The sequence below is a fragment of the Branchiostoma lanceolatum genome, chromosome 6 (genome assembly GCF_035083965.1).
Source record: "Branchiostoma lanceolatum isolate klBraLanc5 chromosome 6, klBraLanc5.hap2, whole genome shotgun sequence".
In the NCBI taxonomy this organism is placed as follows: Eukaryota; Metazoa; Chordata; class Leptocardii; order Amphioxiformes; family Branchiostomatidae; genus Branchiostoma; species Branchiostoma lanceolatum.
The window spans coordinates 16,547,864-16,570,325 of NC_089727.1; the positions used below are offsets into that span (position 1 = coordinate 16,547,864).

Here is a 22,462-nt window from a genome sequence, read left to right on the forward strand (position 1 = left end):
GGCCACACCAATTTAATTTCTTGGTTAACACATTTTTAGAAAAAATGCAAAATTCCAAAATCAACATGAAAACAGAATCTCAGAGGAAAGTCTTTACTTTGGTGCACACAGTTTCAGGGTGTGAACAGGGTCAGGTGCAAGTTTTCTGTTTTCATGATTTTTTTTTTCTAAAATTAAAAATAAAGAAATCCGTTAACCAAGAAATTAAATTGGTGTAGCCTAAAGGACTAAGCTATTACCAATGACTTATTTTTTAGATTAGAACAGAACATGACTACTGAAATGTACTGATACATGACATATGTACACACTTTCAGGATTGCACTGTCTGAGCCAACGGTTTATGTTTTCTACATTTTGTAACTTTCTTTCACTTTTCAAACTTCCACAGTCGTCAGTACTTTTTGTATCCGTATATCGTCTTTTTTATCTGCTCATTATGTTGCATGTATGGATGACAAGGCATATTCTGTCATATTCTGTCTGATTTGCTCCTAAAATTCTGTTCCTTACATTTTGTTTCTTGTCTTTCTTTCTCTTCTCCTTTACCTCATCTTTCACCCTTCCTAATCCCCGAACAAATAAACAAACAAGGAAGATGACGAAGAGTTTGAATGGGTCACCAATGAGCAAAGAAACTTTCCCTATCCATCCCAGAATGCCCTGGGGGACAAGGTGCAGCAGCTGATGGAGTGGAGCTCGAAGCGGCCGGTGATCCGGATGAACGGCGACAAGTTCCGCCAATACGTGCGCGCCGCCCCGAGGAACTACTCCGTGATCCTGATGCTGACGGCGCTACAGCCCCAGCGACAGTGTACAGTGTGCAGGTAAGGCTGCTGACAAGTACATTGATAGCAGTCAGTCTTTTGCCTAAACACATATGCATATTAAGCAATGGCACAACTTTGGCACCACAGGGATCCCCAGTAGTGAGACCTTAAATCCAGAGCATTTTATGAGGCTTGAAACTTGAATTTAAAAAACTCAAATTTCTAGTCACTCTAACTGTAGTCTTACACATAGTAAGTTTCAATAGGACTATACATGTACCATTATATATCGACATTGAATGTTGTTGTGTGGTGAGAACTGATAGAAAATCCAAGCCCTAATAGACTGATCCTTACTGTCCATCACAATTACTTAGCGGTTCGACCAATGAGAGAGTGACTGGATGTCTGCCAAATATTTGCATTAAATTTTTTTAGTTTTAATTTTGCATTTCGACATTTTGACAGAGGTGGGCGGGGCTATGGTATTGGTCTATTTACACTAGGCGCCTGAAACGAAAAGATCACCATGTAGCTTATTTTTGTGCAGCTTTTGAGCACTTTTGATAAGAAATCCGCACGCAAATGTGGTTAACAGTGGCATTACATGTAGATGTCAATTTCATAAAGATTACAGCAACTAGAATATTTCCAGTTTTCAAGTCTTATAAAATGCTCTGGGTATGTACCAGTGGGACATACTGACCATGCAATTCAACAGTTACAGTACTGTTGTAATTGTTCAGCACAGTAAGGAACAAAATATTGTAAATGCAGACAGGTTTACGGTGGTTTTCGCGATGAACTCTTCAGCCTGTACTTAAAACCACCGCAAAACTTTTTGCCCACCTATGACTGTAGTGCTACTATTGTTTCAAGCTCAAACTTAAAACCACCTTGAACACTCCATTTTCTCCCTAATGCAAACTTAAATGCATTTTATTGTATATAGCCTTTGTTTGTTTTTGATGACACCCCTGGGCCAGAGCCTTTTCAAATTTTAGTGGTAAGCAACTGTTACTGTTAATGGTGATAGACAGTTTGACAAGTGAACCCAAATGATCTTATTGCAGTTTTTTCTGTCCAAAACATACTCTGATATACCTGGAAACTTAAGTTTTTGGCATTAGATATCTTTTTTCACTGTCTATCAGTGAACCCTTCTCATTTGTATCATGTCTTTCCATTACAGACAGGCTAACGATGAGTTCCAAATCGTGGCCAACTCCTGGCGCTACTCTCCCTCCTTCTCCAACAAGCTGTTCTTCGCCAGCGTGGACTATGATGAGGGTGCAGATGTCTTCAGCACTGTAAGCACTGTACACACCTGTGGCAAAACTGCCCTCTAGCAACTGAACTGAGAACTGCATTTTATCTTGCCATAAGGCATAATGTAAAGATGATGCTTCAAATTGAACTTTTTCTATTTTACTGTTCTCGGTTATGCCAAGTAGGTAGTATTATATGTGCAATACAGTCTTCTACAGTATAAAGGAAGCCGTATATGAACGCATCCATCAACCGTCGTTGAACCGAAAGGGGGACCTACGGTTTGAACTGTCTAGCACTTGGGACAATGCATTACAATGTATTTAATGTATTCAATATAGGTCTGCTTTTGTAATTCAATGTCTTCTCAAGCCGTTTTGACTTTTGTATTTTAGAACGAACATCATATCCGTTACCTTTTGTTTATTTGGAACATATTTTAGAATGCTTTAGTCATTACCTTTTGCTTATTTAGAAGTTGAGAATATTGTTGATGCTTCTGTATGTAAACATCATTCTCCTCATGGACAAAGAGCTGACGGACGGGCGCTCGAAAGGTCTGATTTTCATTGTATTTTTCCAGTGGTAAAGATTAAATTATATTATTCAGTCTTCTACAATAACTTGGTAGAAAAATTTTGATTTTTTTTCGGCCGTTTTTTTCCCTCTTATACAGCTGAAGCTGAACTCTGCGCCCAGCTTCATGCATTTCCCAGGCAAGGGCAAGCCTAAGAAGGGAGATACATTTGACATCCAAAGGTAATCAAACTGACTACACATCCTTGTTATACCTGTTATACTTGTTACACCACATTGTATTTATATCTTGTACTAAATATGGTACATCAGGCTTTTAGCTAGGATGTATAGACAAGGGGTCTAAAAATGGGGGGGATGCTGTGATGCGGGGGTTAGGTGTGTTCTAGTCTTATCATACTTTTAGCAGACCATTTTAAGCACTAAAAACTGCTTGTTCCCTCCCTGTCTCCCAATGGGCTCTATGGATTAACAATTTCATGGTAGCTTTGCATGTCAATCAGTTTTCATGCTGTCCCAGTGTCTGGTAGCATTAGTGACACTGTAATACAGTAACATGTGTCTGTAATTACAAGCCTTAGGGAAACAGGGGGTCCTCTGTACGTCCAGCTGAAAAAGAGGGCGTCAAGTTTCCTTGTTATTTTAGTATCATGCATCCAAATGACGCATGGACCCATGCCTGGCTAAAAGCCTGTGGTACATACATGTACAGTACATGTATTCATGTAAATCAGATGCAAACATGGACATGTATAATCCTACATGTCAAGGGACTGTATTAATATTGCATGACACTTTGTTTATTATAATTACAGTGCCTACTTCTGCACAATCATGTACAGTGCTAGTTTTCTCTTTATTATGAGTTTCTTCTTACTTTCAGAACTGGATTTGCGTCTGAGTCCATTGCCAAGTGGATCAATGAGAGGACTGATGTACATGTAAGGAAACCAAATTGACTTGATCATAATTACATGTATAGACTTGAAGCTGAATTACAATTGTAGAAGGAAACAGTAATACACAAATGTACTAATACTGGATGGAAGGAAGTATCAGTTTAGTCAATATTTTAATCTAGGCTCTACCAGCCTCCACTGGTCGCTGGGAAGATAGTAGAAATTGGCCAAATAGAGTCAATAATGTATGAAGGGAGTCGGCTACGGAGAGAGGGTCAAATGTGCAACTGCGCCTGCGAATGAAACCCTCGGCAAATGTTCTCCTTATGGCCGCGCGGTCAGTCTGGTAGAGACTGATTTTAATCAAGGTCTTTGTGCATTAAGATTAATATAAAACTGTTGAATGGTGATGAAAGAAAATACATGTATTGTTACACAGACCAGCCTGGGTACCATCAATCCTAGTTAGTTAACAAGGGCTCCCATACATGTATTTACATGTTGATGGCATCCAGAGCATTTTATGAGGCTTAAAACTTGAATGTAAAACTCAAATTTCTAGTCATTCCTACACATAGTAAGCTTCAGTAACACTATACCATTACATATCGACATTAAACAAGCAAAGGTACGATGTCCTTATCTGGTGAGAACTGATAGAAAATCCAAGCCCTAATAGACTGATTCTGACTGTCCATCACAATTAGCGGTTCGACCAATGAGAGAGTGACTGCATGTCCGTCAAATATATGCATTTTTATGTTTTAATTTTGCATTTCTACGTTTTGACGTAGGTGGGTGGGGCTATGATATCTACAGTATTTACAGTTGGCACGTGAAACTAAAAGATCAGCATGTAGATTATTTTTGTGCCGTTTTTGCGCACTTTTGATAACAAATCTGAACGCAAATAAACAGTGGCATTAATTGTCAATTTCATAAAGATTATACCAACTGGAATGTTTTCAATTTCCAAGTCTTATTAAATGCTCTGGGTGCCTTTAAAGCTTCTGTTGTTGTTTGTCAGATTCGTGTGTTCCGCCCACCCAACTATTCCGGCAGCATTGCGCTGGGCCTGCTCTTCACCCTGATTGGTGGCCTGCTGTACCTGCGCAGGAACAACCTGGAGTTCCTGTACAACAAGACATCCTGGGGGATCGGCGCTCTGGTACGCCAAACACTCAATCACAACCAGGGCTCTTGCCAGCATCCGGTCCCACCATTCTGTTATTTCACACAATATTGCTGTGTATGACATTTTTAGACCATTTCTTCAAACTTGATGGACAAAAATCAGTAGGTAAAGAAATTTGAACAAACTTCAACCACAGGAATGACGGGGAAAATCTTCAAAGGATTTTTCCGTCAATGGGAAATTTGTGATGAAGGAAAAAAATTCAAGCTGGCTAGGGCCCTGATCCCAACATAGTTTTCCTACAAATCTGATTTTTCTGTACTTGGTATTCAAACTCTAAAGCATGTAAATCATACGTCGATGTAGGTTAGACATCTTTCAAAGACTTAAGGAAACATATATCCAGTTGCTTGATTTATTTTGTATTATGCAATGTGTGGCCATTGAAAGTAACCATGGGCAGTAAGTAATAAAAAGTAAAATCATGCTATAACTGTGCTACATGTGCAAATGTACATACAGGTGTCTGTATACAATCAAGTCTCTTTTTGGATAGCATCTTTAAAATGTAACAGCTCTACATTGTGCACTTTGTGTAAAGCTGTGCTGGCATTGTGAACTGTCCTACGCATCACTTTTTCTGATACATGTCATCTGCTGATCTATTTTGTGTTGGTATCGTTACTACCTCACATTGTAACGTTGGAAGGGAATTTAAGTAAGAGGACTTGCATCCCTTTTTCCCTCCAGTGCATCGTGTTTGCCATGACGTCCGGCCAGATGTGGAACCACATCCGTGGACCACCGTACGCACACAAGAACCCTCAGACAGGACAAGTGGTAAGCACTCACCTTTCACTTCCTTTGGTAGGAAAACTTTAGTGATACTTATTATAGCAGTAACTATTGATGTCACTCTCTTCTGGCGATCGCCTGGAGTCCACATATAAGAGTTGTGGACTCAAAGTCTCTAAAAGTCATCTTCGTTTAATTACAAATGTCATTAACAACACAGTGAAAGAAATCAAATGTTTGGCTCCCACAGCTAGTGGGCTGTACTTCGTTTCTTTGATAGCCGGACCATCTCTTGTTCCCGTAGGTACGCTATGTACATGGCAGTTCTGAGTCCCAGTTCATAGCAGAAACACACATAGTCTTTGTCCTGTGTATCCTTTTATAGGGGAAACAGATTCAACACACATGCCACACACAATAAGTTACCTATGCATGTATATGTGTATCATACACTATACTACTTTCTTTGTTATACTTCTTACATATTAGCAATACTTAGTACATTCATACATGTAGGTTAGCAAGTAATAATTGCAGGTATTGTTTAGAATTGAATGTTCCCAATTGTTACCCTTGGTGCCATACTAGTTAGTTTGTATATAGAGAATACCGAGGTACCAGCCCGACTGCGGTTTGGAGCGCCTGACGGCCAAAGGCCAGAGGGCAATCCGACCTACAGGAGGGATGGGACCATGATACCATAAGATATGGACCGGTTCGGAACACCCTATCAAACGTTATCATGGCCCAGGTGACATAATTCCTGTTATCGTATGGGCAGCGATCATGAAATTGAATGTAAACTACATGTATAACCAGGATGGCATCTAGGATACTCAACCAAGTCTTCAGCTTGTAAATCCCAGATGTTTTTTTTGCCACTAACACTCCTCCAGGGTTCCATCCTGCAGTTTCTCAGCTTGTTGAGTTTCTCCTCTTGGTTGTATCTATGCCCATCTTTGTTTTGTGTCTTTTGTTTCTACAGCATTATATCCATGGCAGCAGCCAGGCCCAGTTCATTGCTGAAACCCACATTGTGATCCTGCTCCGTATCCTTATGGCTTTCCCAAGGCTTATACTTACTACAGAACAGTTTTGGTAAGGGCTGTTTTGTAATAGAGAATAGATAGTATAACATAGTCAGCTGGTGTGTTACACTGATACATACAGAATACTGTAAATGCAGAAATGTTCGCAGTGGTTTTATGTTCGCGGTTTTCGGCGACCGTTTTACCGCGAACTTACATGCAGCAAACCCAATTTGTCCAATACTGTAGCAGTATGTGACTATAGCGCTGCCACGAGCTTAAAACCACCGCCAACACTACATTTTTGCCTTAGCGCGAAATAAAAACCATGCGAACTTTAATGCATTTACAGTAATACGGATACAGAAATACAACTTAAGGACTTGTCAGAAGATATCAGTGGAGATATCTGTTGATTAAGGACGTTTGAATGTGCATTTAGAAAATGGCTTTATACAATTAATGAATATAGTCATTGCACACACTTGTGTGTCAGTTTTGTTTTTGAAGACAACTGTGAAGCCAACTTACAGTAATTTAAGATAATATAATCTAACTGATAGTGAACTCAAAAGTGCAGAACCTTGTTGTGACTCTAGACATCAAATGTACCATGTGTTGGGACATGTACTTTTGTTGTCCTTGTATTCAGACATACATGTAGAGCAACTAAAACTGTGATAATACTGTATACAGGGCTCGAAATAGTGGGTGCATGTGCACCTGTACATGTGTGCACCCAAAATTGGAGCTGTGCACTTAATTTTTGACTGTGGGTGAACCAGTGCACCGATATATTTTTGTAGGCTATAGGGTAAAAGCACCATTGTACACTAAGTATACAGAATATACTTGAAATGTAAGTTAAAGAAATAGCAATATAACCCTTTGTTGTACTTTACTTGATGTACATGTACATGTGTATCACTTGTTTGAAATTTTAAGATTAACTATAGACTTACAGATTTTAAGAGCATGAAACTCTGTAACTATGTTTTGCTGACATTCAACTTTATTTCATGTGGTGCACCCAAAATTCTTTCTGTGCACCTAATTTTTTGGGTTGGGTGCACCTATTTCCAAAAATGAATTTCGAGCCCTGGTATATATATACTGGTATGATTTCAAAAATGTTTTTGACATAATTTATGATTTTAAAAATTTCATCCTGTGCTGAAGCTGAATCAAAATGTGACTACCTTTTTTGAGTCAAGCTAAAGAAACCAAATGTTTCTGAATGAGTGGCTGTGGACTCCTTAACCAGTGTTTGTAGATGCTGCTGTGACATTTGGGATGGTGCTGCTACATGAGACTGCTGTGTCCAAGGGGGACGTGGGAAAGAGAAGAAGTGAGTCATGCACATCATTGTACAATGTCATACGTTAGGTGGTTACCTGACCTATAGCTCCGCTATATTTATAATTCGGAATTTGATTCTAAATGTGTTGAATATAATGAATATATGAGAAACAGATTTTTGTAAGGAAGTGATATTGATATACTCGTAAATATAGTTGTATACCAATATACATTGTATATGTCTGGGAAAGCTGTTCATGTGTAATAGTACACAACTTAGTACATAATACATGATATACTTGGCACATTTGTAGTTATTTTTTTGGACTTAAACACCAGTCATGGTACGTACAATTTAGTTTCAGGGGAGGTTTCCCAAGCAAAAGTAATGCAAAATTATTTAGTTGAATGTCACAGAAATGTGTACCTTACTTGCATGTTGATATGTTACCCTTTGCAAAGCATTGAAGAATACATGTACATTATTTAGACACTTACCCAACAGTTACAGTGATTTGTCTGATCTATTTTTCTGAACATGCAGTTGTGACGCTGGTTGGACTTGGCATCGTAGCCTTCTTCTTCAGCCTGCTGCTGTCTATATTCAAGTCCAAGTACCATGGGTACCCTTACAGGTATGTCCTATTATACCATGAAGAACTCCTTTTTCATGTCTGACAAAGTAGACATGTTCTTTAGAATAACCCTCCTAAAAGCAGGACCCCTATCACTTGATCCGTTGGCTCGCTTGCGTAGGGGCCCTGCTCTTTAGCCCTGGTAGACACGGTTCTGGCGCCGTCGCTACCAAAACAGCTTCAGCCAATCAGAGGGTTTGCTAAACCTCATCTAGAGCAAAAGCGCAAAGGGCGCTGGGAAGCTATCAACCAATCAGGTTACGTCTCACATCATTACTTTAGCTTCAGAACAAATTAACCGCCATATTGTGCCAAATAAGGATAGCTCATTAATTATTCTTGAGCAACTGTCAGTAACGTCGCCAGAGCCGTGTCTACCGGGGCTAAAGAGCAGGGCTCCTACGCGAGCGAGCCTACGAATCGAGCGATAGGGGTCCTGCTTTTAGGAGGGTGTTTAGAATGTGAACTTGAATAAAACTGTTCCCGACAGTCGTCCTAATATGCTGGATTTTGCATGTATCTGCTGGCTTACTCAATCATTAATCATAGCAGCTTCTGTAGTTGTAGTTTAAAAGATCATTGGTATGTTTTACAAATGAATGTCTAGATTCATTCATGCTTGATATTTGGGACAAATTTGCAAAGAAAACCTTGTGATAAAGTTTGTAATGTATTATTTTATATTTTTAAAAGCCAGCATAGCTTGTAACACCTGTTTGTAATACTGATGAATATTGTGGTGCGTGTGTTTCGGTCCTGCTAACTTGTTACTTTATCTTCCTTCCTTCCAGTTTCCTCATCAAGTAAAGAGAACAACTGGTGGTAAAGCTCTGTCTGGGAAATACTGCTGAAATTTGTTTCTGCATGGGGACCGCTACACTTAGTAAACATTGTCGTGGACAGTGGGAATTGTTTAGACCTTTTATTCAGACATCTCTTTTTTATACATGTCACGTAACTATTAGGTGTGAATGTAATGTACAATGTAAAATCTGTGACAGTCTTTAAAGGCAAATATACAGAAACTGATACACATTTTGGCACTGCATATGTACAACGTGTACATTGAATTGAAATTGTAGTCATCAGAATTACATATTGTTAAAACATTGCCCAGGAAATGCTCTATTTGTCAACAACTTTACATGTAGAACACTTACGTGTCTCTAAAGTCTTACTTACAATACATTAGTAACAAAGAACACCAAATGGAAAGTACATTTGTATGTGATGGTTTAAAATGATGTATCACAGCTGCTCTGACTGAATTGCAGGACTTGAAAGCACATTAGGACATGACGGAGATGTAACATGTATGGATACAGTCATGGAATAAATGTTACCATATTATCTAGGCTTCTAGTCAAGTGGCTTACAATTCTTTTACGATCTTCTTGTCATTTTATGTACTTTACAACTGATGTTCTGGCATTCATTAAAACCTTTACGGTCGAAAGGCTTGTACTTCTCTAAAGTAGTCATTAGAAAATATCACCCATCCATATTCTAATACTAAGACAGGATGATGACAACCTGTGATAACGCCATCGTGTTGACCTTGGCCGGAGCCATCATATGTATGCTAGGGGAGGAGGGGACTACGAGCCCAGATCCTAGATTCCCCATTATGTCCCTTCCATCCATGTTCCTAAAATCGATCTCACATGTTTTCTATGCAAGACTCGCACAAGGTGTTGTCCTTTGATAAGTTTGTTTTGACACAAGAATCATTGTCATCTTCAATATCTGAACAGCCAAGAGCAGCATCTGGCGGAAATGGGTAGCATTGAATATAGGACACAGTCCAAAATTAAGACCGTACAAGAAACGAATGGTGATAATAAGAATTGTCACCTTCTTTATCTGAAGAGCCAAGAGTGACATCTGGCGAAAATGGGTAGCATTGAATATAGGACACAGTCCGGTATGAATGGTGATAATAAAAATTGTACGGTGCTGTAGATAAAAGACGCACACATCTGCTGGCGGTCTTACTAGCTTCACCGCACTGCGTTTCCCGAGCAGGGAAGCTGCCAAAGAAAGAGTTCTCTTTCCAATACCCTGCATCTTGACAATCGTACTGTCTACACGTACCAAAATGTGTGGAAAATTCATTGTGATGTTTTGTGGTTCTACGATTTTTCATGAACACTTCCATATATGGTCAAGACGATTCCATTTTGAACGTCGAAAGGTAGGGCAACATGTAACAGGAAAACTAATACTGAAGCCATTTTCTATCACTTGAGTTCTAATCTTTTATTTCTACTAACGAATTTCTGTAACCTTTTGGTTTCACATCGTTTATCATCCGTGTTGCCAATGTTTAAGAGTATTATTATGAGGAAATTATGAGAAATTAATGGTCCTACCTGAGCTGGCCAATATCAAGCGTTCCGGAACAAGAACGCCGGATAGTACTATCGGCAGTGTTCACATTTTGATTTCCGTCGCCTACGACGGTGACTAACCTTAGATAATCTTTTTTTTTTTTAACTTTATAATTTAATGAATGTTTTAACCAAGAACAGTTGCTTAATCTGTATTAATCACGGAGAAATGATGTATTAATCACTGAGCATGGAACAGGGTGTTATTTGCCTGTGGAAAGTGTTCAGCACCAAGGACAGGTTGTTTTGCCTCAGTGTGTGGATGGATGGCGTTCAGCACCAAGGACAGGCATCTTTGCATGTGCGCAGAACTGACGTGAGAAGACATCATATCGTGAACGAAAAGTTTCCAGCGCCACCGAGAATAAGAGAAAGGCCGACCAAAGAAAGGAACATATTTTTATGATCATCAGGCGCAAAGGATCCCGGGATCGAGTAGCCAGTGGAAGCGTTCTTAGAAACTTCACGTTAGAATAGTTCCCTGTGTTACCTGACGGAGTCACGTCAGGATCTTTGTCAAAAACCATGGTACATCTAAAGCACTGAGAGGCTCCTAGCAAGCCGTAAGGTCAACTGCAAACCTGACGTCACCTATTGCCACCATGGGAGGCAAGGTTTCCAAACAAACTACGTCGACGCAGGAGTCACCGGAAACGGCTACCGTCAGACACACGTCTCGTAAAAACACAAGGTAGGAAACGTCAAAAGTTTGCGTATCTGTATCCGTATCTATATAGCCGGTACAATCGCCATTAGGCGTATCACAACAGCTTCGCAGGCACGCGGCGCGGCAGCAGCTGGTTATATTACAACGAACGGTCTGTTACACCTTGTCTATCTGGCTGCAACCGTTCTTTAAAGCTACATAGTGAAGATGCTCCTATAGTACTTGATGACAACGAGTTCCATATTCTACTATGGTTCTCGGAAAATACGAATTTTTTAACACATCAATCCTTGGCTGATAACTCTGGTACGTAAAAGCATGACTATTTCTAGTCCTCTTCTAAGCTGGCATTAGATACTTATCAGTCGGTACGTCCACAAGTTTATTAGTCATTTTGTACATCATGCAAGTGTTTATAAGGAGAATGGTACTCTTGATTAAGGTAAGGCCAATCGGTTTCCTTTGTATATGAAGTTTAGATATTTTATACTGGTATTCTGCACAGTGTCCTTATTAATTTTTGTACACACAGGTTCGCCAAAATGGTGGGAAACGCCGGTAAGATGAAGAAACGTTTCGTGAAGTGCTTTTCGAAAGGAGAGAAGAGCTTGAACGGCGCAGGGGATATACAAGACGCCAACACCACTGCTATTGCTCAGGACGCCGAGACCACTGTGGTCAGTCAAACCAAACAGCCGATGGACAGTCGTCTCGGCCACCGTCAGCAAAACGACAGATACGCATTGATGATATTAGTAGTGTTCCTGACATTATCTATTCTAGACTGGGCGAGGATCGCAAGGCGGTTCGCGTTCTGGCAACGAGTGGAGTTACATCGGCGTCGTCTGATCAGGGCGCGCCGTGCACACTTACCGCGCCACCTGCGACTCACATCTGAACTGCATGTACGGCTATGACCGTGACAGTAATACTTGACGAGAGCGGGTCACATCTGAAAAATGGTCGTTGTGTCTTTGCAAATTTAATCTTTTGCTGTCGTCACCTCAACTATAAAACATAGAAACGGCCGAGGGCGTGATGTACAAATAAAGTGATCCGAACGAAAGATCATCAACGTTTTATTTTGCTACAGAATGTAAACAGTCATGTTTATACCATTCCATAACATAAAGTTTACATTACCAAATCGTACACACGACAGGTATTGCATTATACACATCCTTTGCAGCTGTTTGTACCTTAGCATAGTTCTAATTTGCATCACGACAAGCGTCAATTTTAAATCAATTAAATTACTAATCTCCAATTAAGCAGATCTAACGGTTGCAAAGACCGTATCCAACTGGCAGAAGGAGTTTTTATTGCAACCGACGGTGCCTGACAACTTGCCTGGCTGTCGACTGGAGCTTCTCTGGCTAGCTTGTACGATTTTAGCACCGTGGAGATCTGCTTGGAGATTATCAGATTACTACCTTGGCGAGTAAAGGCACAATCACAACACTTGTAAGCCTTCATACTTATGATTATCTACTGACGCTAATCCATTGTGACGTTTCTAGAAATAAAAAGTCTGCAGACTAATCACCGATAAAACTTTAAACGGCGTAGAGTGGGTTCGCGGTAGTCGGTCCCCCTACTCTACACTTTGTACCCTTGTAAACAACGTACCAAGGTATGAACATTAACACTGTAGTTAGAACTGACAACAGCAATGTAAACAACCATTGAATCAGGCACGTCTTCCTCGTTCTACGGGAACAAACTCCACCCAAGTGCCGACGGTTACAACTTGTGAGTGTCAACTTCTTCCCAGTGTCACAAGCTACACCAAATACAACAACTACGAGGATCACAGACGTTATGGTCACAAAATAAACCTCTATGAAGCCGTCGTCAATCCCCCGATCTACTTTGAAATCGTTGATGTGCTGTACGATCTGCCAAACAACCGCTGCTGTCGTAGCTAACACGGTTAGATACATCGCCGAGCGAGAGCTGACGTGACTGCTCAGTAAATTGGAGTGAACTACATAAGACTTAGAGTCACTCAAAACTTTTACAATTTCTTTCCACTGTCTAAGAGAGTGTTTTGCTACATCAGTATAGTTGTCGATCTGACAAAGGGCTTGTAGTCGTGCATCTGCGTATGCAGTAGCAGCCTCGGAAACTAGGTCTTCGTTCTCTTCTTGGTGCCTCGAAGCACTCGATAGTATGAACAAGAAGGGAATGATGGGCATGGCGGCATTGTGAAGAACTTGTGTGACGTTGTGAGTCCAGTCTAACAGCGGTGGGTTCGCAGAGAAGTAGATGTGACAATAGACAACGACAAGAATATACGCCACACAGATCATCATCGTCATAAAGAAATTTGCAATGCTTCCAATCTCACTATGCCAACCGTCTTTTCTCAGGTTGGGGTTGACATTCTGTAGTATTTCGCAAGGCGGCGTCTTTTTACCGAACCATTCGTGTTTCACACAGCGGAGGTACCAGATTCGACAATCGATAGCATACATTAGGTCCGTGGCGTATTTGCAGTAGAACATGTACGGGATGAAAAGTGCTGTGAAATACGTGAGTTGGACAAAGAAACACCCAGAAAAGTACAGGTCGTAATCAACGCTGTGGGCAAAGTAACTTATGGTCCATTTCAGCCCTTTCTGTCCGTGGCAGGTGGCACATTTCAGACTGGCATTCACTTGGCTCAAAATGAAACATACAAAGAAATGCAAACACATGGAAAAATGGCGCGAATCGCGAATCTCTTCTCCAAAATCTGTCGAATTTCGGGATAATTCCTTGAACTTATCTTCCCAGTTTCTTAGCTTCTCGGCATTGCCGTTCCTTTGCCAATGTACGACGGCGACCCATGGAAGGGCGTACACCATGAAGTTGATCAGCATGTACGGTAGCATGATTTGAGCTTCTTCCGGATTGCAGAGAACCAAGTGAGTGTCATTACTCGAGACGTTGGTGGGATGCTCGTAGTTCCGTATTTCTAACCAGTTACCGAGACAGACTAAGTACGTAACGATGTACAGCATGAAGGCGGCAGCACCGATCATTGTGAAGACGTTAGTTCCAAACCACCAGATCCACTGGTTACCCCGTACCCGCTGACTACGGGGCTTGAGACAGCGCGATGCTCCTTCGGAGAAACGACTGAGACAGCCACTCGTCCGTTGGGTAAACCAATGGAAGCACTGTCGTGAGCAGACTTTACTCCTGAACGTCTCCGCATCATCATCTTTACTGAAAATCCAAACAGTGTATCAAAACGTACTCTAACGTTATATCTTTTAAAGGATACAAGTTGATAAATGTCATGTTTTGTACATTTGCTTCGTTCATATCACATCGTAATGCTATGGCATGTATATGAATGAATTCATAAATGACATGAAATGAATGAATGAATGAAAACGTCAAAGTATGATTTAACACATATATTAAGATTGAACGTTGAACTTACTTGATGACGAGTCGTGCGTGTCCGTCTTTTCCACCCGTCCCCGAGAATCGAACCTGGAAGGTAGTCGACATCACAGTAGCAAGCTGTAATATATAGAATATTTTTTGACAAAGAGCCATTTGGCAAAAGATCCAGAGTAGTATATAAAACCCCAGGTACGAGTTTTGAAATCGATGACATCAGCAATATGAAGTCATAAATCAATATCAACGATTTGATAACGAGAAGTAACACTATAATTAATAACTAACAGTTAACAACAGCATTTCATGTGAAGTTTATTGAGTTTGAAATTGACTACATGTAACGTTGTGTGTCATAGAGTGTCACGGGCTGTTAGTAGTATCAGAATACATATCTGACTTAAAGGTTAGAGGATAGTGTTAGTAAAAGTAACATGTTTTAGCGCCCGTTGCTTAAATGAGCAAACTAGTATAATAAGAGGTTTGACGCACCCCCAAAATGTATTTGGCAAACAACTGGGTACAGTACATACTACATAGCTAAACGGTGAACTTTGTCAATAGACATGTTTACCCTGGGCCCTATCAGGCCTAGCATAGCCATAGAAATAGCTTACGGACAACGTGACATTTATCATTCAAGAATAACGGCTTTAATTATGTCTCTCTGTGTATGTGAGTGGGGGGGGGGGCAGATATAGAGAACGTCGAAACTAGACAGAAGTTGAGACAGAACTCACCTGTTAGGCACGGACTTGTGTCTCCCGTGAGAACGCCCAGAGTACGCGTACATTTGTACACCTCGTGATGTTTGTCTTCTTGTATTTGTACAGGGTCTGGACGTGTGCTGTTGTGTGACGTCAGCGTCACATGAGTGCAGTAAGATGCCCGGCCTTTCTCGGGTCATCTCAATAGCAGGCTTCATCGCCGGCTATAGTCTTTCTTTTTACTGATTATGTGTTTATCATCTGATTATATGCCAGTTCTCTGGTTGGTACCCCCGGATTTCTGACTGCCTTTCAGCCTGAACAACCAGGAAAAAAAAAAACCTGAAAAAAAAATCCTACGACAAAGTCTGCTATGTGGGCTAGCTGGGATTGATCTGGCATACAATCGGGCGGTACCCCTGCCCGTGGTTATCATCGAACTATCTATGGGATGAACCATTGATGGGATTCCGAAAATAAGAGGGTTCGTGTGTATTTTTAGATTTCATGAACAAATAAACATTTGATTTAATCCTGCCCATGGTGTCTGATATGTGTATAGAATAAACCATTATTTTATCCATTAAGTAATCTGTATCACAATTTCATAGTACTCGAAGCTATCTCTAACATATGTATATGAGATTACCTCCTTGAGTCTTTCTTGTGTAAAGAATGGAACAGTCCAAAAGTTTGACTCTGCGCAAAGCATGCTGGGACACACTAACTTTCCCAAGTTCTAGAACGTCACAATCGTTACCGTGGAGCGCCGTTGTTTGTGTATTGAGGAACCACAGAGAAACGAGACGATCTCTCAGAGACCTCTCCCGTGTTTTTTTCCTGTTCGATTCCTTTCTAAATTTGGAAGATTGTACGATGGGGTGCATACACTCCAAGTCCGAGACGACAGATGTCCCGGACGGTTCTACGCAGAAGAATGCGCAGCCGATCGGAAAGAAACGGTAGGAAACACAACATTTACTTGGCGTACTAACAAGTCGCCTAAATTTGAAATAGAATGTTATAAGATTGAAGGACAAGAGCTTTAGCTAGAACGTATTGTTCGTACACAGAGCGGGTACTGTGAAAAGTATGCTCAGCATACTATCGCAAGGTAAAAGTAGCTTTGACTGGACAGTAAATGAACTTGGGGTTGATAATCATATGAGAAAATGTCTGTTTATGGATGGTGTTCAGCACCAAAGACAGATGTGTTTACCTGTGTGTGTAATGTATGATATTCATCACCAACAACGGGTATGTTAATCTGTGTGTGGATGGTGTTCAGCACCAAGGACCAGTATGAAAATCTTTGTATGGATGGTGTTCAGCACCAAGGACATATGCGTTTGCCTGTGTATGAATGTTGTTCAGCACCAAGGACAGATGCGTTTGCCTGTGTATGGATGTTGTTCAGCACCAAGGACATATGCGTTTGCCTGTGTATGAATGTTGTTCAGCACCAAGGACAGATGCGTTTGCCTGTGTATATGGATGGTGTTCAGCACCCAGGACAGATGCGTTTGTCTGTGTATGGATGTTGTTCAGCACCAAGGACGGATGTGTCTGCCTGTGTATGGGTGTTGTTCAGCACCAGGGACAAATGCGTTTGCCTGTGTATGGATGGTGTTCAGCACCAGGGACAGATGCGTTTGCCTGTGTATGGATGTTGTTCAGCACCAAGGACAGATGTGTTTGCCTGTGTATGGGTGTTGTTCAGCACCAAGGACAGATGCGTTGGCCTGTGTATGGATGTTGTTCAGCACCAAGGACAGATGCGTTTGCCTGTATATGGATGTTGCTCAGCACTAAAAATAGATATGTTGCCCTGAAGCTGTGTGTTGATGGTTTTTAGGACCACGGAGAGATGTGTTTGCCAGTGTGTGAATAGTGTTTAGCACCGAGGATAGATGTATTTGCCTGTGCGTTGGTGGTGTTCAGGACCAAGGACAGACCTACTTGCCTGTGTATAGATGTTGTTAAGCACCGAAGACTGTAGCTGTGTGTGAATGGTGTCCAGCACCAAGGATAGGTGTGCTTGCCTGTGTGTTGATGGTGTTCACGACCAAGGACAGATGTGCCTGCCTGTGTGTGAATGGTGTTCAGCACCGAGGACAGATGTGTTTGACTGTAGCTGTGTGTGGATGGTGTCCAGCACCCAGGACAGATGTGCCTGCCTGTGAGTTGATGGTGTTCAGCACCGAGGATAGATGTGCTTGCCTGTGTGTTGGTGGTGCCCAGCACCAAGGACAGATGTGCTTGCCTGTGTGTTGGAGGTGTTCAGCACCAATGACAGATCTACTCGCCTGTGTATAGATGTTGTTCAGCACTAAAACAGATGTGTTTGACTGTAGCTGTGTGTGGATGATGTCCAGCACCAAGGACAGATGTGCTTGCCTGTGTGTTGATGGTGTTCAACACCGAGGATAGATGTATTTGCCTGTATATGGATGTTGTTCAGCACTGAGGACAGATATGTTGCCCTGTAGCTGTGTATTGATGGTTATCAGGACCACGGACAGATGTGTTTGCCAGTGTATGAATAGTGTTTAGCACCGAGAATTTATGTATTTGCCTGTGCGTTGATGGTATTCAGGACCAAGGACAGATCTACTCGCCTGTGTATAGATGTTGTTCAGCACCGAAAACAGATGTGTTTGACTGTAGCTGTGTGTTGATGGTGTCCAGCACCAAGGACAGATGTAGTTGCCTGTGTGTGTGTGAATAGTGTTCAGCACCGAGGACAGACCTACTCGCCTCTGTATAGATGTTGTTTAACACCGAAAACAGATGCGTTTGACTGTAGCTGTGTGTGGATGGTGTTCAGCACCAAGGACAGATGTAGTTGCCTGTGTGTTGGTGGTGTTGACGACTAAGGACAGATGTGCTTGCCTGTGTGTTGATGGTGTTCAACACCGAGGATAGATGTGCTTGCCTGTGTGTAGATGGTGTTCAACACCGAGGACAGACGTATTTGCCTGTGTGTTGGTGGTGTTCAGCACCGAGGACAGGTGTATAATGCTGAAAGAGAAATTTGATGTTTAGACGGTCCACGAGGCGTTCGGGTTGAGTCGTCACCGACATTCTGTGTTACTTGAACAGCGTTCTTCACTGTTCGTAGTTTAGAGGAGTGAAAGTTAATGAAATTCGCATACATATATTAGACAATAGCCGTAGCACCTTATATTGTGTCGTTATGTTATTCATATTTTTGATTACAAGGCAGCTATATATGTATCAGTAAATCCTCGGTCACAGTCATAGGGCTAGGATCTTTCTTCGCAACGATAGCGCCGGCTGTCTTAAGCCCCTATCTCATTAGACTGCGGCACCTTTGCGGCCTCGCTGCGTCTTAAATTTGATATGCGTTACCATTGACTTTATGATGGGAATATCATGCAAAACGTAAAAGTATGACTAAAAGATAACAAAACGCACAAAGCGCGCGAACGAGCTCGCAAACGTGCCGCAGCTCCATCAGTGGGATACCCGCTTTAGGGCCCTGTCATACCTGTGCGTATATTGAAGTGCGCGTGAGTTGCGCATCAACATTTTTTGTTTGTTTAAGTAAAGTTTGCGGGGACAAAGTTGTTTTCTACTCTGACCCACCGTTGTGCAGCCTGGTGATCGAACCTAGGAAATGACTTCTTCAGCTGCGAACTTAAACTAAACCAGAAACATGTTAATACGCAACTCATGCGGACTTGTGTGACAGGAGCTTTAGGCATTGTCACGGGTATGATTGATTCTTGTGACCAAACTTGGTATCGCCTAAACCTTTTTCGTCAAAAGAGTATTTGGTGGACCCACCAAGATGAAACACAAACTGTTTTCTTTCCTAAAGTTCATCAGATGTAGATACAGTTCAATCAAAATTAACAGGCATACTGAAACGTACTTCTTTTATGGACAGCTTTTCCAGATTAAAGAAAGAGGCGAGCAAAGCCAGAAAAATGTTGTCAAGAGTTTTCAACATTGCTCGTAAAAAGCACAATGACGACGAGAACAAAGTGGATTTGGAGGCGACTAAACAAGACGTTCTTCCAGACCAGGAGGCAATACACACCAGCGCCGACATTCAACAAATGGAGGCAGACGTCTCCATTCAGCAGCACGACATTCCGCCTATCAAGGCTAATGTTGAAAAATTAGAGAAAGACGTGGACACTACATTGGAGTCAGAAGAGAGCATGACAGTTCCAGGGCAGGGACTACAACAAAATGACATGGATACCCTGAACGTAGTCTTTTTGTCCCTGGCTCTCCTCTGGTCGGTAAATAATATGTGTGTTGTACTGTTCGCAGCATCTCGTGCACTCAAGAAACCCGGCGTCTGTCATTCTCCCCTCACAGTAACGTCCGCCAATCAACCAACCGTAGTCCCTTCTGAATTTTACCCACCAAAGTCCTTAACCAAATTGAAACCGCTTTCCCGGTTCGGTCCTTGCTCTATGGCCACGAGAGTAGACAGGAGGCTCCGCACAATGGGCCTTCGCATGGTACCAGTGGAAAAAGATGGAAACTGCTTTTTCCGCTCAGCCTCGTTCGTTCTTGCCCATTCCGACCCCACTATTCAACTATCACACCAAGACCTCCGCATGATTCTGGTAGACTACATTATTCAACATCTACATGATTTCGGACAGTTCTTCACAAGCGAGGACGAAGACCCAATCACGCAGCTAGAAGACCTCCTGGTTGATGGAACCTGGTGCAACGCCATGGCAGACGTCCTCCCCTTAGCTCTGGCAAGATACACCTCCAGGTTTGTAGTTCTTATCACAAGCCACTCAGACAACCCCACGACAGTTCTGCAACCGGACACAGAACCATCAGGGCCCCCCATTATTCTGGCCTATATCGCAAAACGGGGAGGTGAGCATTATAATGCAACAGAAAAGATAAAGTAAAAACTGTGTGTAGGGGGCGCCACGTCGTGTTTCATGGAATCTTATAAGGATCCCACACAGGATTGCACGCATGCATCCAGCAGATCGCGACAGTGGTGCTTCACATCAAGTTGCATTTATCGCAAACACAAGAGATAGAGAGTGCAAGTGCTGTACTCAACCGGACAGGATTATTTCGTGGCAGTACATCGAAACTAGGCGTGGTGACGTCTTTACCGTGAGGATGACCATCGCGTGAAAAGCCGGAATCCGGACTAGGCAGATGATGGCGCAGAAAAGGATACAGCTCCTGGCCTTCGGTTGTATCCGCAACAGGCAGAAGTCCGCAAGAAGACACGTGCTCGAAATGCCCAAGTCCGTGTAGGGGAGAAAAGGGACATGACATTTTTTTTTACAAATTACAAAAATTACAACAAAAAAATAAAATAAAATACAAAAAGAAGGGACAGATACCACCAGTCTGGCAGTATCAGCTGCTCAGTTTAAACCCTTTGAAAAAAAAGAAGACGTTGTTAACCGGCAATGCTGGTATGGGGTTCGTGAGTTTTGTGTTTTGTTAAATTATGTATTTTCCGTCCGAAAAAACGGAAGAACCAAAGATGGCGTCTGATGACGTTGATAAGAAGAATTTGGATGACCATTCACGGGAAACAAGTGGGAGAGATAACGACACGCATTAAAATACAAGAATATTCCTGTTCTTCTGACGGATCTTTCCGCGTTTACCAAAGTGCGGATGTACCAAAGTAGGCCGAAGCGAACAGGGTAGTCACAGACATTGATGTGGTGGTGTCAATCAACGGAAGGATTTTTCCAAGAGAGCGGAAGAGGAAAGAAAGAAATACGACTGTACAACTGAAGAACAGAAATCGGGATGGCAGACAAGACGGGTGTCAGCCAGCGCCAACGTCGCAGAGAGGAGAGAGAAAGAAGAAAACAAAAGTAGTGGGGTTAAAGAAGAGGCGTGTAAAATAACCCTGTGATCCAAGTCTGTGCCACATACATGTAAATATACATGTAATCACTGGTGTGGTGAACATTAATGGAGAAACCGCCTTCGGCGTCTGAGGCGTGCAAACGTTGTCTTTGGCGGCGGGTACAGAAAACATTGAAAAACGCCCCTTAGCAGTATCGAGTCACCCTGCAGGGCTTTAAAAACACAAAATTGACAAAGACAGAAAACGAGCTGGTGGTATCGTGAGTTTGGATTAAATCGAATCTTTACCAATTTTTGCCGTTCAAACAAAGACGGAAAAAGCTACGGTTTGCCGATCTCGTTGAATTAACTGTCAACTAAGAAGGAATAAGACCCGATGGTTGAACAACGTTCACAAGCAGTTCTTAAAGTCAAAGAGTTGGGGATATGATACGTCGCCCATCAGAATCAAAGTGAAATGACGTTACAAAGGTAATGTGACGGATCTGCCAGGATGGACACTCGCACCGACTGGCTGCACGCGTGACTACAAGTATGAAACATCTTAGAAGATCATAGACATTGTGGTACAAATGTCTGGTAGTGTGAACACACTAAGACGAAAAACAATGGTAGAAAAAGAATCACAGGAAAAAAAACAGGCGTGTCAAGGAAAGGCGCGGTCCCAAACGCCATAAAACAATTGGCAAAGATAAGAAGAGAGAAGAATCACAAGACGTCTTGCAAGAGGCCTTGAAGAAATGGGCAGTGAAATCGAATGTCTGGGACTACGAACCAATCGGAGATCTAAGGCAATCTTTACCAGTTGAAGGTAGGTTGAATCCTTGGGACTATCATGCACTCGCATGTATCGTCTCGTTTCATTCAGTCAATTTCTGGAAATGTAGAACATACAGTAGGCTAGATCTAGATTGCACTAATCCTTACACAAGTTACTGATTTGTAAATGCGTACCCCAAACGAACATAACGTATTGCCAATTTCTGAATCCAAGCTTTTCTCCAACTGACAATTGAAAATCACTAAAATATGATCTCCAAGCAATTGCAAGTGCGGAAGAAATGTTTTGGAATATACATGTATATATC

The 22,462-nt window shown here is 41.8% G+C and overlaps 1 protein-coding gene and 1 long non-coding RNA gene across 3 annotated transcripts in view; both read left to right on the plus strand.

The window, feature by feature from the left end:
* The window catches only part of LOC136436875 (tumor suppressor candidate 3-like), a 31,026-nt gene extending 21,203 nt beyond the window's left edge, over positions 1-9,823 (plus strand). Inside the window, exons 2-11 of one of the 2 annotated variants that reach the window (XM_066431254.1) lie at positions 595-827; positions 1,963-2,080; positions 2,716-2,798; positions 3,460-3,517; positions 4,503-4,643; positions 5,361-5,450; positions 6,391-6,454; positions 7,707-7,781; positions 8,277-8,367; positions 9,159-9,823. In XM_066431254.1, coding sequence (XP_066287351.1) covers positions 595-827; positions 1,963-2,080; positions 2,716-2,798; positions 3,460-3,517; positions 4,503-4,643; positions 5,361-5,450; positions 6,391-6,454; positions 7,707-7,781; positions 8,277-8,367; positions 9,159-9,174 — 969 coding nt within the window. In that variant the 3' untranslated portion in view covers positions 9,175-9,823. The remainder of the gene's footprint in view (positions 1-594; positions 828-1,962; positions 2,081-2,715; positions 2,799-3,459; positions 3,518-4,502; positions 4,644-5,360; positions 5,451-6,390; positions 6,455-7,706; positions 7,782-8,276; positions 8,368-9,158) is intronic. The other variant, XM_066431256.1, reaches the window with a different exon arrangement.
* A 1,526-nt stretch (positions 9,824-11,349) lies between these two features.
* Positions 11,350-12,490, plus strand: LOC136436877 (uncharacterized). The gene is made up of 2 exons (XR_010756102.1): positions 11,350-11,448; positions 11,957-12,490. It is a non-coding gene; the product is annotated as an uncharacterized lncRNA (long non-coding RNA).
* The last annotated feature ends 9,972 nt before the right edge of the window (positions 12,491-22,462 follow it).